The sequence below is a fragment of the Rhinoderma darwinii genome, chromosome 7, assembly GCF_050947455.1.
Source record: "Rhinoderma darwinii isolate aRhiDar2 chromosome 7, aRhiDar2.hap1, whole genome shotgun sequence".
Lineage (NCBI taxonomy): Eukaryota > Metazoa > Chordata > Amphibia > Anura > Rhinodermatidae > Rhinoderma > Rhinoderma darwinii.
In genome coordinates this window covers 71,237,059-71,262,363 of record NC_134693.1, presented here as the reverse complement: position 1 = coordinate 71,262,363, position 25,305 = coordinate 71,237,059, and the positions used below count along the sequence as shown (strand labels likewise).

At 42.7% G+C, this 25,305-nt stretch overlaps 1 protein-coding gene across 2 annotated transcripts in view; it reads right to left on the bottom strand.

Moving 5' to 3' along the window:
• Positions 1–25,305, bottom strand: part of XPNPEP3 (X-prolyl aminopeptidase 3) — a 271,495-nt gene that overhangs the window by 210,280 nt on the left and 35,910 nt on the right. For both annotated transcript variants that reach the window (XM_075833524.1, XM_075833525.1), the window contains exon 2: positions 20,877–20,996. In XM_075833524.1, coding sequence (XP_075689639.1) covers positions 20,877–20,996 — 120 coding nt within the window. The remainder of the gene's footprint in view (positions 1–20,876; positions 20,997–25,305) is intronic.

The window sequence follows — 25,305 nt, the reverse complement described above, 5'->3', positions numbered from 1 at the left end:
GTAAGTATTTTGACCCCACAGTTTTTTTGTAAGAATTCATGCAAAGCAGGCGTAAAAACATATAATTTCACTTTTTTCATAAAATTATCACTTTGAAGACCGATTTCTTTGTAAAGCGACCATGAGAATGAAGAAATGCACCCCAAAATCTATCACCCTGTTTCTCCTGTTTTCAAAAATGCCCACATTGTGACCCTAATGCGTTGCCTGGACACACGGCAGGGCCCGAAAGGAAGGGAGCAACCGGAGGCATTCAGGTCTCATATTTTGCGTGAAAATGTTTTAGGCCCCACTGTACATTTGGAGAGGTTTTGAACTACCAGAACGATAGAAACTCCCCATAAACGACGCCATTTAGAAAACTAGACCCCTTAAGGTATTTATCTAGGGCTGTAGTGAGTATTTTGACCCCACAGTTTTTTGCTAAATTGAATGCATAGCAGGTGAAATAAAAAAAAAACCAAAACACTTTTTATATAAAAGTATCACTTTGAAGACCGATTTCTTTGTAAAGCGACCATGAGAATGAAGAAACATCCCCCAAAATCTATCACCCTGTTTCTCGCGTTTTCAAAAATGCCCCCATTGTGACACTAATGCGTTGCCTGGACACACGGCAGGGCCCGAAAGGGAGGTAGCGCCCGAAGACTTTCAGGACACACATTTTGCTTGAAAATTTTTCAGGTCCCATTACACATTTATAGAGGCACAGAGCTGACAAAAATATAGAAACTCCCCATAAATGACCCCATTTTGAAAACTAGACCGCTTAAGGTATTCATCTAGGTGTGTACTAAGTATTTTGACCCCACAGTTTTCGCAGGAATTAATGCAAAGCAGGTGGAAAGAAAATTTTATTTCACTTTTTTTCACAAATGTGTCATTTTAAGGTCAGATTTCTTGTACAGAGGACATGAGAATAAGGAAATGCACCAGAAAATGTATCACCCTGTTTCTCCTGTGTTCAAAAATATCCCCATTGTGGCCCTAATGTGTTTCCTGGACACACGGCAGGACCCAAAAGGAAGGGAGCACCCGGAGGCTTTCAGGACACACATTTTGCTTTGAAAATGGGAGGATTCTACTTTTCTAGATTGAGAAATAGATGTCCCTAACAGTTTCTACACCCTATGACTATGTCGTGCTAAGAAAGCAGCTGTCCTGAAATCATGTCAGTCCATAGACATTATGTATATCAACCCGCTCTGATATATAGTAAGTTAGAGTGGGAAAATTTATTAAACTGTTGGCGGAAAAAGGCAATATATCCAAAAAAAAGGAGGAAGAATGTATCCAGCTATGTGGAAAACTAGAGCATGTTCACAGGATGAAAGAAAATTTGTAGGGCTGTAATGACTTTATTATTCAAAGTGACTGGTCATACAACGTCTCTTTAGCTCCATCAATCCCTATATAAGGGACGAATGTGCCAAGTGACGCGGTACACCATAACAAGCCCCTGCCCGGCAAGGTAGGAACCGCCATGTGCACAAAACAACCAATCACCTGTAGAATATATAAAGGGGCAGTGTCCCACACCGTATGTATAGATACAGTAAAGGACCACTACTCCCCAAATTAATGTCGCTATTTCTAGAAGTATTGTCGGGTGTAAGAGGTCCACCAAAAACCCGAACAAAACTGTAATAAAGCCCATAGTGTATTGATAAGGACAAAACAGGGACTTATGCATAGACCAGGGTTGGAAGGACAAGCGGAACAATAATATCGTGACTCACTTCGCTGTCCTCGTTTGCTGCAGACCCGACACCGTTTTTTGGGGTATTTTTGGTTAGATGTTGAAGGGATGGGGTGTAAAAAATGTTTTTCAACAAGTCGGTGTACATCCTCTGACTCATGGACTACTCTCTGGTCTGCAGATTGAAATAGGAGATCTTCAATCACTTTCTCCTGAAATTCAAAGAATGTCACCCTGCCCGCTGATTTTTTGTACAGGACAAATGCGTTCTGCATCGCAACTTGAATCCCTTGAAGCGACACTTTAGCTGTCGCTTTCAAGTAAGGCTGGGTTCACACGACCTATTTTCAGACGTAAACGAGGCGTATTATGCCTCGTTTTACGTCTGAAAATAGGGCTACAATACGTCGGCAAAAATCTGCCCATTCATTTGAATGGGTTTGCCGACGTACTGTGCAGACAACCTGTCATTTACGCGTCGTCGTTTGACAGCTGTCAATCGACGACGCGTAAAAATACAGCCTCGTCAAAAGAAGTGCAGGACACTTCTTTGGACGTTTTTGGAGCTGTTTTCTCATAGACTCCAATGAAAACAGCTCCAAAAACGGACGTAAAAAACGCAGCGAAAACCGTGAGTTGCTCAAAAATTGTCTGAAAATCAGGGTCTGTTTTCCCTTGAAAACAGCTCCGTATTTTCAGACGTTTTTGGTCACTACGTGTGCACATACCCTAAAAGCTCAACTTCAGATGCAGAATCCGTATCTGAGCATAGCATCTGATAGGCTTCCTCAACGCTGTATCTTCTGGCAGCCATACTGATAATACAGTCTAAACCGCAAATAATAAATGGAACTAGCGGTTTAAATTTTTTTTTTTATCAACTAATGCCTCATGCACACGACCGTAAAAACACCCGTTATTGCGGGTCGTAAATACGACCTGCAATAACGGGCTCATAGACTTCTGTTACCCACTGGTACCTTCCCGTTTTCTCACGGGAAGGTGCCCGTGCCATTAAAAAAAATAGAACATGTTCTATTTTTCTATTTTACGGGCCGTGCTACTATACTTTATAATGACAGCACGGCTCGCAAAAGCGTCCGGCTGCCCGCGGCCGGCCGTGCCTGGCCGTGCTCGTAATTACGAGTCGTAATTATGAGCACGGTCGTGTGCATGAAGCCTAATCAACTAAGAACACTAAAAGAATTAAACTTTTTTTTTTTATTGTTTTTTTTTTCAAACCTAAAGCTAAACCCTACGCCTAACACAAACCGTAAACCCAAGCCCAGAACAGCACCCTACGCCGTCTAAGGCCCCATGCACATGAACGTGTTTTTGCGGCCGCAATTCCCCCGAAAGTCCGCGGGAGAATTGCGGCCACCTTCTTTTCTATGGGGCCATGCACACGACCGTAGTTTTTGCGGTCCTTGCACGGCCCGGGAGCCCGGACCGCAGAAAGAACGGGCATGTCTTATTACGGCCCTGTTCTGCGGTCTGGGCTCATTGAAAACAATGGTGGCGGCCATGTGCATGTCCCGCGATTTGCGGGCGGCCTGCGGCGGACAGTCCGCAGCCGGCCGACCCGAAAATCCCGGCCGTGCACACGGCTACGGTCGTGTGCATGAGGCCTAACAGCGTACACGCCGTCTAACAGCGTACCCTAAAAAGAAAGTAGTTTATAGTATGATTCTTAGTATATACAGTAAATATATTTATATATATATGTATATACTATATACTATAAAATACTGAAAAAAATGTGTTTTTTTTTAAATAAAGTGTGTAAGGGACAAGTGATTTTGTGTGGGGACACTGACACACTTGTATCTGTTTCTCTCCACAGCTAGAACAGTGAGGAGAAACAGATACATGTTTTTACTTTTATTTTACAGTAGTGATCACTATGATTGGATCTCATAGTGATCACAAAAGATCAGGAACCAATACTATTGGCTCCTGATCACTGCTCTAAGAACAGAGCTGCTAGCAACAGCTCGTTCTTAGAGCAGGAGCTGTCATTTAGACACTCCCGGCGGCTCTGTACGCAGTAACAGCATGTGACCGCTGTGATTGGCTGTCACAGCGGTCACGTGTTGTTACGACGAAATCGGCAGGTCCTGATGGCTGCACTAAGAACCGGACCTGTTACTTACAGCCGATTTTTAGTGCAGATGTCACCAGACGGTGGGCGGTCGTTAAGGGGTTAAATAAGATATATGTTTAATGGATAAGAATAGGGATGTCACGATACCAGAATTTGGACTTCGATACCGATACTTCATTTAGTATTGCGATTTCGATAGCAATTTCGATACTTTTGCCAACAGTAATGAAAAAAAAATTCTTCCATTTTCTGATGTGAGGCGCGACATGTGATGAATTTTGAACGCTCCTCACATTAATAGTAATTAATCCCATAATGTTTCTCAGTCATAATGGGTTAATGTGCGAGGTACATGATGGGGTTAATTACTATTAATGTGAGGAACATGGAGGTTAAATTCATCGCACCTCGCGCCTCACATTAATAAGTGATAGAAAGCAGTGTTTATTTCCTTTTTTTACAGCGCACACCTCATAAATGATGCAAAAAAATTGTTGTGCGCGCCATTACTGAATGTGTGAATATTTTATGTATTGAGACTTATTTTAATGTTTATTGTAAAAAAGGTGAATGTGTATTTTTTTTTAATTTTAACAATACTTTGTTTTTACTTTATTTTTAAACTTTAATGTACTGACATATATCAGATATGTGCCAGTACATTAGCCTGTGGACAGATAGCACACAGGCAGTTGTTAGGATATACTTGGGTATGTCCTAACAACATGAAATATGGTAAGACAGCCCTGGGGTCCGTCAATAGACCCTGGGCTGTCTGCCCATATATGGTATGGCCATCGATCGCGTCACAGGAATTCCCTGTGACGCAATCCAGGGGCATCCCCCCTTCTCATTTTCTCCTGAATGCTGCTGTCAGCTGTGATCGCAGCATTCAGGGGAATAACGGCGGAGATGAGAGGTTTCTCTGATCTCCGCCGTTATAGAGCGGGGCTGCGGCTGTGTAATACAGTCATTGCCCCGCTCCTGACAGGAAGTGCGCGCGCGGTCAGCATGAGGAGGTGCGGCCGGCGCTGCACTAATGAGCGGCAGTTCAGGCACTGAGGACAGAACATGGGGGTGTTTTGTAGAGCGCCCGCCATGTTCTGTCTTCAGTGTCGCTGCTCATTAGTGCAGCGCCGGCCGCATCGCATCATCCTGACCCCGCGAGCTTATCATGACTCAGGAGCGGGGCTGTGGCTGAATTACATTGCGCAGCTCAGTATCGAAATACAGGAAATAGCGGTATCGAACCGTTTAGGGATGCACAGTATCGAAACAGTATCGAAGTTTCGATGCACCGTGCATCCCTAGATAAGAATGCTACGCGTTACGAGATCAGACCGATCTCTTCATCAGGCAAAGAAAACATACATGTTGGGGTGTTTCCACTGTTTTGGCACCACAAAACCTCTTCAAACCTGACAAGGTGCCTAAAATATATGTTGTATGTTTCTTTGCCTGATGAAGAGATCGGTCCGATCTCGTAACGCGTAGCATTCTTATATATCTTATTTAAACTTCTTGCCTTGGATTGAATCCTTGCATTCCACAACAATTGGACAGCGCTGGAGAATTTTATCCACTTTTTTCTCCATTTATCTCGATCTACTGAGGGAGCCCTGACAGCCCCTGCACGGATCAACCAGCTGCAGTCCTTTGAGACCATACAGGCACTTCTGGGTGTTTGTTGTGCTCCTAGCACAACACCACAAGGTAAGCACAACCGGGTGTTTTTTTTATTTTTTTCTCTTCTTGTCTATAGATGACTTATTGCTATCATGGCTACCAAATATTGTATTTGACCGATCGCTTTTTTTTCTCTAATGTAATGGAAAGCAATTTGTTTTTGTTATTGTTTTGTTCTATATTTGTATAATTATACTACGGTCTTCATATAGGTACATACATGTATACTGCTGTGTTTATATAAACTCATATTCCCTGTATATGTACAGTGAAGGAAATAAGTATTTGATCCCTTGCTGATTTTGTAAGTTTGCCCACTGTCAAAGACATGAACAGTCTAGAATTTTTAGGCTAGGTTAATTTTACCAGTGAGACATAGATTATATAAAATAAAAAAAACTGAAAATCACATTGTCAAAATTATATATATTTATTTGCATTGTGCATAGAGAAATAAGTATTTGATCCCTTTGGCAAACAAGACTTAATACTTGGTGGCAAAACCCTTGTTGGCAAGCACAGCAGTCAGACGTTTTTAGTAGTTGATGATGAGGTTTGCACACATGTTAGATGGAATTTTGGCCCACTCCACTTTGCAGATCATCTGTAAATCATTACGATTTTGAGGCTGTCGCTTGGCAACTCGGATCTTCAGCTCCCTCCATAAGTTTTCGATGGGATTAAGGTCTGGAGACTGGCTAGGCCACTCCATGACCTTAATGTGCTTCTTTTTGAGCCACTCCTTTGTTGCCTTGGCTGTATGTTTCGGGTCATTGTCGTGCTGGAAGACCCAGCCACGAGCCATTTTTAATGTCCTGGTGGAGGGAAGGAGGTTGTCACTCAGGATTTGACAGTACATGGCTCCATCCATTCTCCCATTGATGCGGTGAAGTAGTCCTGTGCCCTTAGCAGAGAAACACCCCCAAAACATAATGTTTCCACCTCCATGCTTGACAGTGGGGACGGTGTTCTTTGGGTCATAGGCAGCATTTCTCTTCCTCCAAACACGGCGAGTTGAGTTAATGCCAAAGAGCTCAATTTTAGTCTCATCTGACCACAGCACCTTCTCCCAATCACTCTCAGAATCATCCAGATGTTCATTTGCAAACTTCAGACGGGCCTGTACATGTGCAGGGGGACCTTGTGGGCACTGCAGGATTTTAATCCATTACGGCGTAATGTGTTACCAATGGTTTTCTTGGTGACTGTGGTCCCAGCTGCCTTGAGATCATTAACAAGTTCCCCTCGTGTAGTTTTCGGCTGAGCTCTCACCTTCCTCAGGATCAAGGCTACCCCACGAGGTGAGATTTTGCATGGAGCCCCAGATCGATGTCGATTGACAGTCATTTTGTATGTCTTCCATTTTCTTACTATTGCACCAACAGTTGTCTCCTTCTCACCCAGGGTCTTACTTATGGTTTTGTAGCCCATTCCAGCCTTGTACAGGTCTATGATCTTGTCCCTGACATCCTTAGAAAGCTCTTTGGTCTTGCCCATGTTGTAGAGGTTAGAGTCAGACTGATTAATTGAGTCTGTGGACAGGAGTCTTTTATACAGGTGACCATGTAAGACAGCTGTCTTTAATGCAGGCACCAAGTTGATTTGGAGCGTGTAACTGGTCTGGAGGAGGCTGAACTCTTAATGGTTGGTAGGGGATCAAATACTTATTTCTCTGTGCGCAATGCAAATAAATATATATAATTTTGACTATGTGATTTTCTTTTTTTTTTTTTTTTATATAATCTATCTCTCGCTGGTAAAATTAACCTAGCCTAAAAATTCTAGACGGTTCATGACTTTGACAGTGGGCAAACGTACAAAATCAGCAAGGGATCAAATACTTATTTCCTCCACTGTAACACCTGTAGTGTCCATGGCCGCGGGCCGTTGGGTTCACTCGCCTCCGACGCCCGCAGCCATGGATCCGTGAGCGCTGGTCCCCGTCTCCCTCCTAAGAGACGCCAGCGCTCACTTCCGCTCTGTTCGGCTGTGCCCCGTAGGGTGCGCGCGCACGCTCGCGCCCGGCCTTAAAGGGCCAGCGCGCGCAAATAGGAAATAGTCATCATCATCAACTGCCACGATTTCCTGGTCTATAAGAAGCCTTCTAATCCTTGCCTGAGCGTTGTTAGTTTTCCCAGTCTGTCTTGCAAATGGTCCCTTAGTGTTTCCCGTTCCTGTTGTTACCCGTGCCTTGTTCCCCGTTCCTGTTTCCCGTGCTTTGCCTTAGTATCAAGTCGTGCCACGTCCCGTGTCATCTGCCACGTCCAGAGGAATCTGCCACGTCCTGTGTCTTCTGCCACGTCCAGAGGAATCTACCATGTCCGGAGGAATCCGCCACGTCTGGCGCAACTTGCGGCTCCTGTGTCATCCGCCACGTTTGGCGCTGTCTGCTGCAACCATCTCCAACTGTGCCAGAGCTTAAGTCACCGTCTGGACTATTCAGGTACCCTTGTGCGGGACATTTGTATTTCTGGGGTGTCCTGTTTGGCCAGCTGCCTCCCCGCTACGGCGGTACGGCCTAGTGGGTCCACTAACCCACTCCGTGACAACACTTTTATTGTGTTCTTAATAAAATGTACCTATAAAAAAAATTATATATAATATATATATATATATATATATATATATATATATATATACACACACACACACACACACACACGCACGCACGCACGCACGCACGCACGCACGCACGCACGCACGACCCATGGATACTGGTCAAATCTGCAAAACTGAAACACCAGTCAGTCCTACATTTTGGCGGTTTTTATTCTTTGGGCTGCATTGCCGATCATTCAGAGGCTCATTCTTGTTATCCGCCCCTTTCCACAAAGAAATGCTGTCAGGTTTGCGCTGTGTGCGATCACCTTTTGGTTGTTCTCTAGGTGCAGATTTATCAGGATCCAGTAAGTCTTTAGACAAGGCCTCCTCTGCTGAGTCAGGGGACGTGTATGGTCTAGACATCCCATACGCCATATGAACCCGTAGTTGATCTGAACAGATCAATTGTAAGCAAACTTGACACTTTACCAAATTTGTGCAGATTACTATAAAGGCCTTCCGTTTTTTAGCCACCTACACGAAGTAGTCCTAGAAGAGTAGTACTCGGGCCCCTCTAAACTTTAGCGGGTGCTTTAGTCTGCAAAATGCTTCCAGGATTTCAACCTTGTCACTATAATCCAGAAATCGCATAATAACTTGTTCAGTGCGTCTTTGTGAAGCATCTGTGCGCGTCTGCAATGGGTCTCTAGTGATATTATGGTCTGTGTCTACTCTGTGTGCCCTATCCACTCTGCAGCAATGTCTCAATCCGAGTACTGCCGGTAGGACGTCTTCAAAGAAGTTTTGTAAATCCGTTGACTTGGTAAATTCCAGAATGCCTACCATGCGTAGGTTATTCCTCCTCAATCTATTTTCAATATCATTCACTTTGGCTGCCATGCGTTTGTCATCTGCAATGACTGCATTCAACTGTGGATGATCTAGTTTTCATCCTCTAGCAAATTGTTGCGTTGCTCTGCTATCTCGATGCATGCAGAATCGAGGTTGAGGTTCCGCATGGACTGTACAGTGCTTTCCAGAAAGTGTGACTGAGCTCCAGCTCCCAGAGCTACAGACCTGCAACCTATAAGCACAACAGAGCACACCACGGTGACTGTGACCTCTCTCACAGTTGCAGAACCCATTTTGGGAGTCCAGTGAATGGACTGCTACCTTCTCCAGAGTGCACAAAAACTTGCAGCTCAGAATTCCAACCAGGACGCTGAACGGGACACGCCAGGTAAAATGACGCCGACTCCACCATCCTCAGTTGTGTCACAGCCAGACTCCTGTGAGAGACACTGCCTTGACTCTTCTCTTGCCTCCGGGGTAGAGCGGCAGCGGATCACCATTGCATCCCCTCTGGATTAAAACTACTGGCCATTAAGATGGCCTGATATCTGGCCCTGGACATCAATGGCAACTGGAGGCCTAACAATGGCCTCCTGGTCTGCCAGGTACGGAAGCCTATTAGGCCCCTCCCAGAGGCCTAATAGGCTTGCTGTCAGTGTATAACGTATAGCTCTAATACACTGCATTATGTAGGTAGTGCAGTGGATCAGAATAGCGATTAGGGCTTCATGCTTTCAAGTTCCCTAGTGAAGCATAAAAAAAAAAAGTAAATAAAAACGCTGATCTCGGATTGCAAGCATTTAACCACCCCTTAGATGCCGGTGTTAGATATGACCAAAAGCATCTGAGGTTTTTGCTCCCGCGTCGCGAGATCGCGGTACCCGGTGTGCTCCATTAGCAGCTGGGAGCCCTGTGAACGCTCCAAGCCCTGCTATAGTAAGATCGTTAATGAGACCTGCCTGTGGCCAATAGCGATGCACTGATTTTGCCATAGACTGCAATATTGTGATATGGCAGTCTATGGCATAAGCGATCTAATCAGGTTCAAGCCCTCTAGGCGGGGGATAAATAAAAGTAAAAAGAAAATATAAAAAAGTTTTTCTTTTAAAAAAAATATAAAAATTCAAAATTACCCCCCTTTCCCTAGATCACATATAAAAAAATAAACATAAACACATTAGGTATCCCCGCGTCCAAAAATGCCTGAACTAAAAATATAAAAATATTTATCCAATATGGTGAACTTCGTAGAGGGGAAAAAAGGTCAAAATGGCCGAATTTCAGGTTTTTTTTGCCACTTCAACCCCCACAAAACATTTAATAAAAAGTGAATCAAAATGCCAGACATTCCTCCAAATGGTATTAATAAAAACTGCATCTTTCCACGTACAAAAAGACACCTTACACTGCTCTGTAAAAAGAAATATATATTTTAAAAAAAGTTATGGAAGTCACAATATGGCAATGCAAACATTTTTTTTTGTTTCTTTCACACGTTTAATTTTTTTTTTTAAAAGGTACTAAAACAACAAAAACTATATAAAATTTGTTATCACGGTGATCGAACAGACTCGCAGAATAAAGGTTGTGTGTCATGCTCACTGTACATTGATCATAAAAAAGAAACAAGAAAATGGCGGAACTGCTGTTTTGTTTCCAATTCCACCCCATTCTGATTTTTTCCCAGCTTCATCGCACATGTACTGGGAAGAACAACTTGTCCCGTAAAAATTAAGCCCTTATATGGCTGTTTCCACACAAAAAAAAAAAAAAAAAGAGTTCTGACTTTTTGAAGGTGGGGAAGAAAAAACAAAAGCATAAAAACGAAAATTAGTCAGGTCCTGAAAGGTTTAAAGCAATAAAACCCCAAACAGAACTGCTACTAAGCTAAATCCACGATCCAAAAGCCAAATGGCACTTCCTTCCCTCTGAGCCCTACAGTGTGCCCAAACGGAGGTTCACTTCCACATATATGGTAATCTCATATCCGGGAGAACCTCCTTAACAGTTTGAGGTATTTGTCTGCAGTGGCACAAACCGGGCAAAACAAATTGTGCTCTAAAAGGACATATCAGTGGAAAATTGCAATTTTCCCTTTGCACCATCCGCTGCGTGTTAATTTCTAATAAGGCATTTTTTTTTAAGTTTCCAAACTAAGGGTATGTTCACACAGCAGTTTTTTTCAGGCACACAATTCTGCCTCAAAATTCAGTTTGGAATTTTGAGGCAGATTTTGATCTGCCTGCACGCCGTTTGCCGAGTTTTTCGCGCTAGGGTCACTACTTGGGGGTTTGTTATACTTTTTGTCCTCTGAGGCCTGCAATTGTGGGTCAATGCTGCGAAAATCAGCAAAATAGGCCCCAAATGCGCATTGTGCTCTTTCAATCCTAAGCCCTGCCACATGTCCAGGCAAATAATAAATGCCTTGAGGGGTGTATTTTGAAAAATGGGGTCACTTCTCTGGGTTTTCTACTGTACTTTGGTACCTAATGGAGCTCTGCAAATGCGACATGGCACCCGAACACCAATCAGGCAAAATCAGCATTCTAAAAGCCAAATGGCGCTCCTTCCAATTTGAGCTATGCCATGTTCCCAAACAGCAGTTTAGGGCCACATACGGAAGAAATTGAGTAACAAATTGTGTGGTGTGGAAATAAATAATAAATAAATATGAATCAGGAGCTTAAACTACATATTTTTGGAAAATAGAAATAATTTTGCATTTTCACTGCCTAATTCTAATAAAATCTATTAAACACTTGTGGGATCAAAATGCTCACTACACCTCTAGATGAATGCCCTGAGGGATGTAATTTCCAAAATGTAGTCAAGTTTAAGGGGTTTCCCCTGTACTGGTACCTCAAGGGGCTCTGTAAATGTGACATGGCTCTCCAAAAACCAATCAAGCAAAGTCTGCATGATAAATAGTGCTCCTGCCATCATGAGCCCTACTGTCTGTCGTACTCATAAGAAATTGATTTACAAGTATTGGGGTGTTTTTTCTCCCTTATTCCTCTGTGAAAATGAAAAAAATTCAACATTTTAGATTTTCATTTTCACGGCCTAATTCCAATAAATTCAGCTAAAAAACAGTAGGGTCTAAATGCTTACTATACTGCTAGATAAATTCCTCTAGGGGTGTAGCTTGCCACATGGGATCAATTTTGTGGGGTTTCCACGGTTTTGGTCCGTCAGGGGCTTTGCAAATGCAACATTGCGCCGCAAACCATTCCAGCAAAATGTGAGCTCCAAAAGCCAAATAGCGCTTCTTCCATGCTGAGCTCTGCCGTTTTTCTAAACAGCAGTTTATGACCATATGGGGTATTGCCATAATCGGGAGAAATTGCTTTTCAAATGTTGAGGTGCTTTTTCTCCTTTATCCCCTGCAAAATTTGAAAATTTCTACTTTTTATTGGAAAAAAAAGGTTGATGTTCATTTTCAGTCTAATTCCACTAAATTCTGCAAAAAAAAAAACTGTGGGGCTAAAATGCTCACTATACCCCTCGATAAATTCCTTGTGGGGCGTAGTTTGCGAAATGGCGTCTTTTTGGGGGGTTTCCACCGTTTTGGCACCACAAGACCTCTTCAGACCTGACATGGTGCTTAAAATAAATTGTAATAAAAAGGAATCAACTAGGTGCTCCTTTGCTTATGAGGCCGGTGCTTCAGTCCAGTAGAACAATAGGGCCACATGTGGGATATTTCTAAAAACTGCAGAATCTGGGCAATAAATATTGGGTTGTGTTTCTCTGGCAAAATCTTGTGTGTGACAAAAATGTTTTCAATTTGTACATTTCACCTCCACTTTGCTTGAATTCCTGTGACACACCTAGAGGGTTAAGAAACTTTATAAATGCTGTTTTGAATACTTTGAGGGGTGCAGTTTTTAAATTGGGTAATTTATGGGGGGCTTCTAATATATAGGGCCCTCAAAGCCACTTTAGAACTGAACTGGTCCCTAAAAAAAAAAAATAGGTTTTGGAAACTTTCTTGAAAATGTGAGAAATTGCTGCTAAAGTTATAAGCCTTGTAACGTCCTGGAAAAATAAAAGGACTTTAAAAAAACCCGATGCCAATATAAAGTAGACGAATGGTAAATGTTAACTATTTTATGTGGTATTACTATCCATCTTACAAGCAGATAAATTTAAATTGAGAAAAATGCTAATTTTTGCAAATTTTCCTAAATTTCTGTGTTTTTTACAAAAACAATGAATGTATCAACCAAATTTTAACACTACCTTAACGTTCAATGTGTTACGAGAAAATCTCAGAATCGCTTGAAAAAATAGAAGTATTCCAAAGCTATTACCACATAACTGGACTGATCCATATTGGAGGCAACATCATCACTGCAGATTGCCACGGGATCCCCTGGAAAGAGCTTGACGAGGTACCTGACCAGCCTAAGGCCCCCCTAAGCCTCTTATGGGGTCTAGTGCGAGAAGTAGACTTAATATTATCCAGAGGAAAGGAAGGAAGGTCCTGAGCTTCTGCAACCTGGTAAGGCAAATGCTCCAAAGACTGATCCATGGACTGGGAAAGTCTTGAAATGTTCCGTCAGGCCTGAACAAAAGACATTGCCCACTCAGATAAGAGCCATATTCTCACGGAAGGGGACGATCTGGGGGGGGGGGCACTGGATAGCAAGCACTGTGGGCACCATGGGGTAGGTTGGCTGTAAGTAAACTTTATATCACAACCGCCACAGGCATAAAAACTAGCCTTTTCCACCTGTATGCTTGGCAACATCCTCCCTAGAAAAAAAACATGACAGAAAACATCAAGTAATGTCTGGAGAAAAAAATAAACCTCTGGGGAAGTACAAGAACAAACAATACAGCCAAAAGGATGGCCTACCAGACCCTTGGAGCTGTGTACCCCTGTGGATGAACACAGGGGAAAGCGGACCACAGAAAATAACTGCTGCAGAGCCAAGTCCTCAAGTTCGTTTTGAAGATGGAGCTGGTCAATAGAGGACATCAACGTTCTATAGGCGTAAGCCCTGCCCTAAAAACTTGCCTCCCGAGGAGGTCTTCCTCCAATCAAGAGAAGACACAAGGAGGGAGGCCATAGGCTGAAAAAAAAAAGACACCTTACAGGCCAGGGGCAGAGAAAATATGGAGGAAAGAACTGCGGCCTAGGCCAAATTAGAAAGCCGGGTTGCAGTGACGGCAACCGCGGCAGCGGGGGAATTATACAGCAATACCATGGGCACTGGATCCGTCACCTTGAAATCAATGGTGATAGAAAAGGAAACCTCCGGTTTCCATTTGTGTCTGTTCAAGGTCCCGTTCTGACGTAAAGCTCCAACGGAACGTCAGAACCGGACCCCAACGCAGACGTGAACGAAGACTTAGGCTTAGATGAGGAGTCAGAGGCACAAAACAGATTCTGCTGACAGCAGCTCCTATATACAGAGGGTACATAAAAGCTGTAGTGCTGAAATGGAGCAACATTTTAAATGAATGTTTAGTACAAAAGTGAATAGTGCCCTAAAATAAAAACCACTTCATAACAAAAAAAAAGGTTTATGTCACAAAATAACAAAGGCACCTATTCAACAATTCAATACCCTGCCACTCCAGTCACAGTAGATACCTTGTGGCATCAGTTTATATTGCTGCAGAGATAAAATGCTGCACGGACACATGACTGCTGCAGCCAATCACTGGTCGGAGTAGTGATGTCAGTATGTAAAGGAGCAAGTGATTGACTGCATCACGTGTCCAAAGACCAGCGAGGGACCATGGGACCAGTAGCGCTGGAGGGGCAGATGTTTGTTATTTTAGAACTTGAGCAGCTGACAAAAGGTTTTTAAAGAGAACCTTTCACCTGCCCAGTGGCGTAACTTCCGCTATTGCGGCCTGCTACGGGGCCCACGGCAGCTGACACGCCCGCCCCATATGCCCGGTGGAGCCGCTAGAAGTAGTTATGGCTGCTATAGCGGTAGCGACGCTACTACAGGGCCCGCGCCGCCAAGCCTCTAACATTTATGGTCCGGGGCGGCAGGGGCCCTTTCATTCCCGGTGGCGTCGCTAGCACCGGTGCTAGCGACAGCCACACCGACTTGCAGTAATTGTACCTGCGTCTATAGCACGCAGGTACAAATACATGCATTAGCAATGAATGGTCCCCTCTTCCCCTATTGATTCATTCCGTAAATAAGCTGGTTTGATTCAACATTTTTTCAGATGCTTATATACTAGGAACGCAGATTGAGGGGATTAGGTGGGGGTGTGGGAGTCTTTTCTGTTTGCCATTTATCAGGGTGGCTACCCTCAGAGATTTTGTTTAGCATGTTTATGCTATTTTAAATGTTTTTAATCATACATGTGGTGTATTTACTTTAGATAAAAATATACACTACCGTTCAAAAGTTTAGGGTCACTTAGAAATTTCCTTATTTTTTAAAGAAAAGCACAGTTTTTTTCAATGAAGAGAACATTAAATTAATCAGAAATACACTCTATACATTGTTAATGTGCTAAATGACTATTTTAGCTGCAAACGTCTGTTTTTTAATGCAATATCTACATAGGTGTATAGAAGCCCATTTCCAGCAACCATCACTCCAGTGTTCTAATGGTACATTGTGTTTGCTAACTGTGTTACCGTGTTTCCCCGAAAGTAAGACAGTGTCTTACTTTCTTTTTATCCCCAAAAGCCCCACTATGTCTTACTTTCGGGGTATGTCTTATATTGGAAAAAAATTGTCGAATTATTTATTATTTTTTTTTCACAAACTTTATTTAACTGTTTTACATTTTTTTTTTTAGTCCCACCAGGGGACTTCACTATGCGATGTGCCGATCGCATATATAATGCTTTGGTATACTTAGTATACCGAAGCATTATTGCCTGTCAGTGTAAAACAGGCAGATGCTGAAGGCAGACCTGGGGGTCTTTGTTAGACCCCCGGCTGTCATGGAAACCCGACGGCGACCCGCGATTTGTTTGCGGGGGCGCCGATCGGGTGACAGAGGGAGCTCCCCCCTCTGTCAAACACATTAAATGCCGCTGTCACTATTGACAGCGGCATTTAATGGGTTAAACTGCCGGAATCGGCACGCGCTTCGATTCCGGCAGTTGCAGCAGGAGCCAGGCTGTGTATAACACCCGTGCTCCTGCCGCTGATCGCGTGGGTACAGTCTCAGTACCCGCGCCATCACAGGACGGATATATCCGTCCTCCTGCGCGAACTAGCAGCTGCTGAGGACGGATATATCCGTCCTTCGGCGTTAAGGAGTTAATACTGTGTGCATTACCGTATTTTAAGCAGGAGGCGGCATTGACAAGTGCAGGGGACGGCGCGGTGACGTATGGAGAGGGGGGCGGCGCGGAAGTGGGCAGGAGGCGGCAATACCCCTGTGTTTCCCCGAAAGTAAGACATATGTCTTACTTTCGGGGTACGGCTTATATTAGCCGACCCCCCTGAAACCCCCGATACGTCTTACAATCGGGGGTGTCTTACTATCGGGGAAACACGGTAGAAGGCTAATGGATGATTAGAAAACACTTGAAAACCTTTGTGCAATTATGGTAGCACCGCTGTAAACAGTTTTGCTGTTTAGAGGAGCTATAAAACGGTCCTTCCTTTGAGCTAGTTGAGAATCTGGAGCATTACATTTGTGGGTTCGATTAAACTCTCCAAATGGCTAGAAAAAGAGAGCTTTCATGTGAAACTCTACAGTCTATTCTTGTTCTTAGAAATGAAGGCTATTCCATGCGAGAAATTGCCAAGAAACTGAAGATTTCAAACAACGGTGTGTACTACTCCCTTCAGAGGACAGCACAAACAGGCTCTAACCAGAGTAGAAAGAGAAGTGCGAGGCCCCGCTGCACAACTGAGCAACAAGACAAGTACATTAGAGTCTCTAGTTCGAGAAATAGACGCCTCACAGGTCCTCAACTGGCAGCTTCATTAAACAGTACCCGCAAAACACCAGTGTCAACGTCTACAGTGAAGAGGCGACTCCGGGATGCTGGCCTTCAGGGCAGAGTGGCAAAGAAAAAGCCATATCTGAGACTGGCTAATAAAAGGAAACGATTAATATGGGCAAAAGCACCCAGACATTGGACAGAGGAAGATTGGAAAAAAGTGTTATGGACAGACGAATCGAAGTTTGAGGTGTTTGGATCACACAGGAGAACATTTGTGAGACGCAGAACAACTGAAAAGATGCTGGAAGAGTGTCTGACGCCATCTGTCAAGCATGGTGGAGGTAATGTGATGGTCTGGGGTTGCTTTGGTGCTGGTAATGTGGGAGATTTGTACAAGGTAAAAGGGATTTTGAATAAGGAAGGCTATCACTTTTGCAACGCCATGCCATACCCTGTGGACAGCGCTTGATTGGAGCCAATTTCATCCTACAACAGGACAATGACCCAAAAGCACACCTCCAAATTATGCAAGAACTATTTAGGGAAGAAGCAGGCAGCTGGTATTCTATCTGTAATGGAGTGGCCAGCGCAGTCACCAGATCTCAACCCCATAGAGTTGTTGTGGGAGCAGCTTGACCGTATGGTACGCAAGAAGTGCCCATCAAGCCAATCCAACTTGTGGGAGGGGCTTCTGGTAGCATGGAGTGAAATTTCTCCCGATTACGTCAGCAAATTAACAGCTAGAATGCCAAAGATCTGCAATGCTGTAATTGCGGCAAATGGAGCATTCTTTGACAAAAGCAAAGTTTGAAGGAGAAAATTATTATTTCAAATAAAAATCATTATTTCTAACCTTGTCAATGTCTTGACTATATTTTCTAGTCATTTTGCAACTCATTTGATAAATATAAGTGCGAGGTTTCATGAAAAACACAAAATTGTCTGGGTGACCCCAAACTTTTGAACGGTAGTGTACATACCCGTTTGTGTTTCGTGTTTCATACTGTGGTTTATATGGTATGTGGCAATATTTATGCAGTGCCCGCCGGTTGCCGCCGGTGATATAAATAAGCCGTGCCCGACCATTCAGCACCTTACAATGACGCTGATTGGCGGGGCAAAGTAACTTGCCTCGCCAATCAGCACCTTTCAACTACGCTAGTGGCGCGATTACATCATCGCGCCGCTTCCGTGGTTGAAAGGCACTGATTAACGGGGAAAGTCATTCTGCCCTGCCAATCAGTGCCTTTCAATGACACGCCGCTTGCGTCGTTCAGCTCCAGCAGACCTGCTCAAAAGAGAGCAGATCTGCATTGTCACCGGAAGGCGAGGGAACGGGATCATGTGAATACGTAAAGTTGTTTTTTTTCTACTAAAACTGTGAGTGGCATGATCTACAGTGGGGGCTCTAATACAGGGTGTCTGTAAGTGGGGATGTGGAGCACTATATACAGGGGGAGCTATATGTAGGGCACTATATACAGTGGTGGGCTATATATGTGACACTATATACAGGGGTGGGCTATATGTGGAGAACTATCTATAGGGGGAGCTATTTGTAGGGCACCATCTACAGGGGTGGGCTATATGTGAGGCACCATCTACAGAGGTGGGCTATATGTGGGATACTATATACAGGGGTGTGTTACCTGTGGGACACTATATACAGGGGGCTATATGTAGGGCACTGTCTACAGAGGTAGGCTATACGTGGAGCACTATCTATAGGGGAAGCTATATGTAGGGCAGCACGGTGGCTCAATGGTAAGCACTATTGCCTTTGCAGCTCTTGATATATGTACTGATCTTGGTTCTGATGCTGTATTTATGTACTGAGCTTTGTTCTGGTGTTGTATATATGTACTGAGCTTGGTTCTGGTGATGTATTTATGTACGGAGCTTGGTTCTGGTGATGTATTTATGTACGGAGCTTGGTTCTGGGGATGTATATATGTACTGAGCTTTGTTCTGGTGCTGTATTTATGTACTGAGCTTGGTTCTGGTGCTGTATTTATGTATGGAGCTTGGTTCTGGGATGTATATATGTATAGAGCTTGGTTTTGGTATTGTATATATATGTAATGAGCTTTGTTCTGGTATTGAATATATGTACTAAGCTTGGTTCTGGGGATGTATTTATGTACTGAGCTTGGTTCTGTGATGTATACATGTACAGAGCTTGGTTTTGGTATTGTATATATGTAATGAGCTTGGCTCTCGTGCCATATATACGTTTGAGCTTGGTTCTAGTGATGTATTTATGTACGGAGCTTGGCTGTGCTACTGTATATATGTCAGAGTTTGGTTCTAGTGCTGTATTTATGTACGGAGCTTGGTTCTGGTACTCTATACACGTATGAGCTTGGTTCCGGAGCTGTAATTATATAGGATATATTTAGAATACAAAAATTGCAGGGCAGATGGAATTGTTTTCAATTCATTGTATATTTAATGGGAACCTGTCTGGTAGTTTTAACCCCTTGAACCACCACCATGCGGTAATACATGACCTGACAATATTTCCAAATGTATATTTTTTTCAGATGCAGCAAAATCTAGAAAATCTACTTTTAAACCGGCGCACACTATATGCTAATTAATCATTAAAGGGTCATGGGGTGGTGCCGCTATCCTGAAGAGTCACATAGTCCTGCCACCAAACCCACCTTTCCATGCTTGATTGACATCCCCCTGGCTGATACAAGTTTCACGGATGCGCCATTGCCTTGTACTACTTTGGGGGCTGTGTGGCACTATATACAAGGGGGAGCTGTGTGGCACTACTAAGGGGGGGCTGTGCGGCACTATCTACCAGGGGAGCTGTATGGCACCATTTACAAGGGGGAGGGCTGTGGCTTTCTACAGGGGGCTGTGTGTGGCGCAATCTACAGGGGTCTCTGTGTGGCACCGTCTACTAAGGGGGGCTGTGTGGCACTATATTCAGGGGGAGCTGTATGGCGCTATATACAGGGGGCTTTATGGCGATATCTACAGGGGTGGCTATGTGGCACATGGGGGAGGTGGGGGGCCTCAATCTACAAGTGGGGTGTGAAACTGTCTACAGGTGGGGCTGTATAGCACTGTCTATAGGGGGCCTGTATGGCACAATCTATAGGTGGCACGATCAATAAGGGGGGCTGCGTTTGGCACCTGGGGGGGGGGGCCCAGTCAAGGGTTTGCTATGGCACCCAGTCTTTCTTAGTTACGCCCCTGCACCTGCCCATATATGTGCAGCATGTAATAGGCAGGGCTGTACAAACCCTGTCTCACTATAAAAAAAATAATTATATCTTTCTTCTTTATTTAGATATTGGTGCCGTTATATTTGGCACCCGAAATTTAAATAAGCCCCTGAACGGTCAATGAGGTGTGTAATTGGCAAGGGGGCGTGTAACATCGCTGTGACACTGTCCAATCAGCTACAGACACAGCAAGAGCTGGAGAGGAGAGCGTGTGCGCGCACACACACAGCTCCACCGCCAACATGGAATAGAAGAGAAGGCGAATTATTCTCTTCTGAGTATCTTCGGCAGCGTTCCTGTGCGCGCACGCTAACACTCACTCGTTCTTCAGCTCTCGCGAGAGATCACAGTCTTGTCGTCCTTGTCTGCCGAGAGCTGAAGAGATCGTGTGCACGCATGCTCGCACAGCTCCCGAGCTGCGCGCGCACACGCTCTGCTCTTGCTGTAACACTGTCCGTAGCCGATTGGACAGTGTCACAGCGATGTTACATGCCCCCTTGCCAATTACGTGCCCCATGCACAGTTCATGGGGTCTTTTAAATATCGGGCGACAAATATAACGGCACCGATATCTAAATAACGGAGGATAGGAAAATAAATCAAGTGCCCCAGGGTTTGTGCAGCCCTGCCTATTACATGCTGCACATGTATGGGCAGGTGAAAGATTCTCCTTAAGATCAGAGAACCTTTTAATAATGCTCCTCTTTGTGTTTCATTCCTCACCATTTGAATACATTTTGTTTTATAGTGCGCTCTCCTGTATTTTTGTTTTGTTATGGTCCATCTGTCATATTTTCATGCATATACTCTACAAATACATTTTGAATAGTTATTCTTAACAGGAGAATACATAACTGAGCCATTTACCTGGTTTTAAGAGATGAGCATGGGTGAAAGGACTGGGTTGTCCAAGATATCTTTTTGGCAAATTCGAAAAAAGCCGTTGCATTCTTGTAGAAAATCTTTGCACCATAAAGTAAGCACAGGCTGTAAGAAAGAAAATAACATAACACGTGTGAGGGTTTTTTAATCAAATCAAAGAACATAGTAATCTTTATTACACACACATACACATTATATATAGGGTTGTCACGATACCAGAATTTGGGCTTGGATACCGATACTTCGTGTAGTATTGCGATACTCAATACCAAAAGTATACTTTGCCAACAATAATAATCATTTAAAAAAAAAAAAGTTCAATTTTCTGATGTGAGGCACATGGTATGATAAATTTTGAACCCTTATGTGCCTCACATTAATAGTAATTAACAAAATGTTGTCTATTAGGACTGTAAGGAACAAGATAGGGTTAATGTGTGAGAAACATGATGGGGTTAATTACTATTAATGTGAGGCACATGGAGGTTCAAAATTCATAATACCTCATATTAATAAGAGAAAGAAAGCAGTTTTTATTTTATAACCGCGTAAACATCATAAATGATGCTATAAATTAGTTACGGCCGCGATGATACTGAATATGTGTATATTTTTTTTACTTTTATGTACTGACATATCTATATGCCAGTACATTAGCCTGTGTACTGATAGGTATGTCCTAACATCTGTCTGTGTACTAAGTATGCCCTAACAGGAAACATGGTTAGGAGGAATTAAAGCAAAAAACGGGCGTTTTCCATGCGCTACTGATCAGTATGGTTACCCATACACGTAAAACCAAATTCCTCAAAGGTACCAATGTGGTCGGTAATATAAGGATTTTATTGGTACAATGGTAAATATAAAACACAACTGTTTAACAGTGAACAGTTTCGAAACCGAACCGGTTTCTTCCTCAGGTAGTATATAAATAGATGGGTGGGGTGCCAGTTAAATAACCTAGTGAAAGGTCAGTTAAAGGCAAGAACTACCGGGTCGGTTCAGAGATAAAAGACCAACCCAAATTACATAACGTACATATAATCACAACTAATAAAACAAAGATAAAAAATATATATATATATGAAACATATATGTATATATATGTCCAATGAAAGACAATTATTTCCTATACATTATAGTTGGAAGTTGTCTAGTTGGTAAAGACATACTATATTAACGTAATTGAACGCATATATATACACAAAATATATACAAAATTCTGCACATGTATAATTACATTGTCTAAAAATATAATTTAATAGTATATTAAAAACGAAATATTAAAAGGAAAATATGTTATATTAAAAAATATTTTTAAAATATATTTATTCAAAAAAGAGGGAAAAAGTTAAAAAATGTACTACCATTTCATTCTATTTTTCAATTTTGCTATATAGATTCGTAAATGTTCAGCCAAAATCATTTTTATACAAGTTCTATGTGTGTACATATGTATATATACCTTTTTATATATATGTTCTTTGCATAATTATACTGTTTTCATGGAAATGATAATAATGTCAATTTTATCATTATACTGATCTTGATGTTACTTTCAGAAGATCGAATTTTGTGGTTTTTATTATTAAAATGAAAAAGGAAAAACAAGTTTTTTTCTTTCCAGTACGATCTTTGCCAGTTCTTAAAGAATTTCCTATATATATTTATTTATAACGAATATGAAAAACTCAGCATAATCAGTCTAGAAGCAGTACAGTACTCCCCATCATCCCATCATTAGAGTGCATGTCGGCACTTCCGACAGTTCTGTTTTAATAAATACTTGAATTCCCAATAAAATAACTCTGGAAACAATATCAAAATGCAAGGGCAGGTACAAACACCAATTCCCAACAAGATGCAGACAAACCACAAAGCTACATAGAGGAAGATTGCTCAGGTGCAAAATACTAATGAACATCCACTCGTCACGCTAATAGGCACACCTACTATTAATGAGGGGGCCAAAATATCCACTAATACCTCATGTTTATCATGGATATATTTTCAGGATGCAACCGGGCCTTGTAATGTTGGGGGAGAATAGTGTGTCAGTATTTTGTGTGGTACACTTAGAAGGTGCTAGGAAGCCCGCCTGATCTAATAGTATGGGCGTTCCTAATAGGCATTATGCCAGCATGGTGCACTACATGTAACCGTGTGAGTGGAACGCTTTTAGAAGCTATATCTGTGTGCAATGAGAATACTAAGAAGCCACCCCCCCCCCCCTTATGAACAGTAGGCTGAAAGTGGCTATTTGTCAGTATATTGCACCTGAGTTTGTCTGTATCCTGTTGAACTGGTGTTTGTGCCTGCCCTTGTATGAGTAAGTATGGCCTTTGAGTGATTTTTTTAATTATTACAGTTCTTGACATAAAGTACAATATCTCACAAGAAAACAATCACAAAATCACTTGGATATGTGAAACTACATATTAGGGATGCACGATGCATCGAAACTTCGATACTGTGCATCCCCAAACGGTTCGATGCACACCCCCATGTTCTGTCTTCAGTGCCTTAACCGCCGCCCATTAGTGCAGCGCCGGCCGCATCTCCTCGTGCTGACCGCGCACGCACTTACTGTCAGGAGCGGGGCAATGACTGTATTACACAGCCGCAGCCCCGCTGGCGGAGATCAGCGAAACCTCTAATCTCCGCCGTTATTCCCGTGAATGCTACTATCACAGCGGACTGCAGCATTAAGGGGAAAATGAGAAGGGGGGATGCCCCTTGGATCGCGTCACAGGGAATTCCTGTGACGCGATTGAGGGACATACCGTATATGGGCAGACAGCCCAGGGTCTATTGAAGGACCCCAGGTCTGTCCTACCACATTTCCTGTTGTTAGGGCATACTGAGGTATGTCCTAACAACTGCCTGTGTACTATTAGTACACAAGCTAATGTACTGTAATATAGATATATGCCAGTACATTAAAGTTTACAAAATAAAAGTAAAAACATAAAATTAAATTAAAAAAAACAATACACACACCTTTTTTACAATAAACATTAAAATAAGTCTCAATACATAAAATATACACATTCAGTATTGGCGCGGCTGTAATAACCGGCGCAACCATTTTTTGCATCATTTATGATGTGTACACTGTAAAAAAATAAAATAAAAACTGCTTTCTATCACTTATTGTGGGGCATGAGGTGTGATGATGAATTTAACCTCCATGTGCCTCACATTAATAGTAATTAACCCCATCATGTACCTTACATATTAATCCATTATGATTGAGAAACACGATGGGGTTAATTACTATTAATGTGAGGCACGTGGAGGTTAAAGTCATCATCACACCTCGTGCCTCACATCAGAAAATGGAAGAACTTTTTTTTATTTTTTATTAATGTTGGCAAAGTATCTAATTGGTATCGAAATCGCAATACTAAACTAAGTATCGGTATCGTAGTCCAAATTCTGGTATCGTGACATCCCTACTACATATTGGTTTGCTCTATGAATAATGTTGTTTATACATCAGTCTCGGTCTATGCTCCCAACAAGTATTAAATCATTTTTTTCCACAGACTTTTGAGGATTGTTTCTAAAGTTTACCAGGGCAAACTTCTTACATGTGGGAGTTTTAACACAACTGTTGATGACCACATGGATACTACCTCCATGGTCAGGGGACGTGCCCACATACTTAATACGCTTTGGAAACAGGTGCTATTTGATGTCTGGCTGCAATTAACAGTACTGAAAATTACTACTCTCCTTTTCCAGAGTCCATAATAACTATTCTAGAATTTTCATGTCTATTGCAGATAGGGATCTAAGGGTTCCTCTAACACTTCCACAATCGAGACTAATAAATGGTCGGACCATGCAGCCGTTACACTCCAAATTGAGAAAAGACACAATCCTAACTGTACATACCATCGGAGATGTAATTTCTACCTCATATCCAACCATGAGCATAAAAAAACAATTGAACGAGACCTTAACCACTTCCTGACCAGAAGCTTTACCCCACTTCTTGACTAGGCACATTTTCAAGTTTTGAATTAAGAGAGAAAAAGATGGCGCTCCACAGCGTGGAACCTTAGTGGGTTTGGATGAACATAAAGTAAAAGTAGAGCTGCTCAACTGGTCAGGATGTGCTGAGCAGGCACAACTCTGTGAATAAGTGAATAGGCTGAAATGATGTACGCTGCTGCTTTCCCCGGTACCGTATCCATGAGTAACGGCCGTAATTAGATACAAACAGTAGGAAGAAAAAACAGGGCGATTGAAGCGCTGCTAAACATCACAAACGGACTTCCAGATAACGGTATTAAATCGGGAAATAACGGACGCGTCTCAGCTCCAAACCGGAGCCTTCATCAGGACCTGAAACACGTTGTCCGTTATTTCCCAACTAATACTGTTATCATTACCTGGTAAACAGTTT